This window comes from Eimeria mitis, genomic scaffold (genome assembly GCF_000499745.2).
Source record: "Eimeria mitis Houghton genomic scaffold, Emh_scaff179, whole genome shotgun sequence".
Lineage (NCBI taxonomy): Eukaryota > Apicomplexa > Conoidasida > Eucoccidiorida > Eimeriidae > Eimeria > Eimeria mitis.
Genome location: NW_013570108.1, coordinates 12415 through 12877, shown reverse-complemented (window position 1 = coordinate 12877; position 463 = coordinate 12415). Strand labels below are relative to the sequence as shown.

The window sequence follows — 463 nt, the reverse complement described above, 5'->3', positions numbered from 1 at the left end:
ATCATCATCAACAAGCAAAGCAGCAGCATCAGCAGCAGCAGAAACAGCAGCAGCAGAAACAGGGTGCGGGGTCTCGCCCAGGCTCTCCCGCCTCCTCAGGGGGCGGAGCCAAGCCCCATCCCCCAGCGCCTAAGAGGGCCCTTCATCTCGAGCACCGACATGACTGGGTACTGCGCAGGACCTAAACCTCCACGTTTTCTTTCTTAACCATGAGCAACAAACGAGCACGACAGTCAGCACAACAACAACAGTAGTTTGTGTAGAAACAACAGCAGCTTTGGAGTAGCACACGCGATCATTTCAATGGTATTCTCTGCACGGCTCTCAGTCTCCTTCGGAATTGCTGCTGCTGCTTCTGTTAATGCTGCTGCAGCAGACGCATCAGTTTCCGTTTACATTTGCCAAGGACCACAAAAGTACTGAGGTGCAAACAAGGGCGCGACGCTTGGAGGCGAAGCTCAAC

The 463-nt window shown here is 53.8% G+C and overlaps 1 protein-coding gene across 1 annotated transcript in view; it reads left to right on the top strand.

Moving 5' to 3' along the window:
• The window catches only part of EMH_0002150 (uncharacterized protein), a gene marked incomplete at both ends in the record, with an annotated part of 3468 nt that overhangs the window by 800 nt on the left and 2205 nt on the right, over nt 1-463 (top strand). The window contains 2 exons of the mRNA XM_013495857.1: nt 3-167; nt 407-463. Coding sequence (XP_013351311.1) covers nt 3-167; nt 407-463 — 222 coding nt within the window. The remainder of the gene's footprint in view (nt 1-2; nt 168-406) is intronic.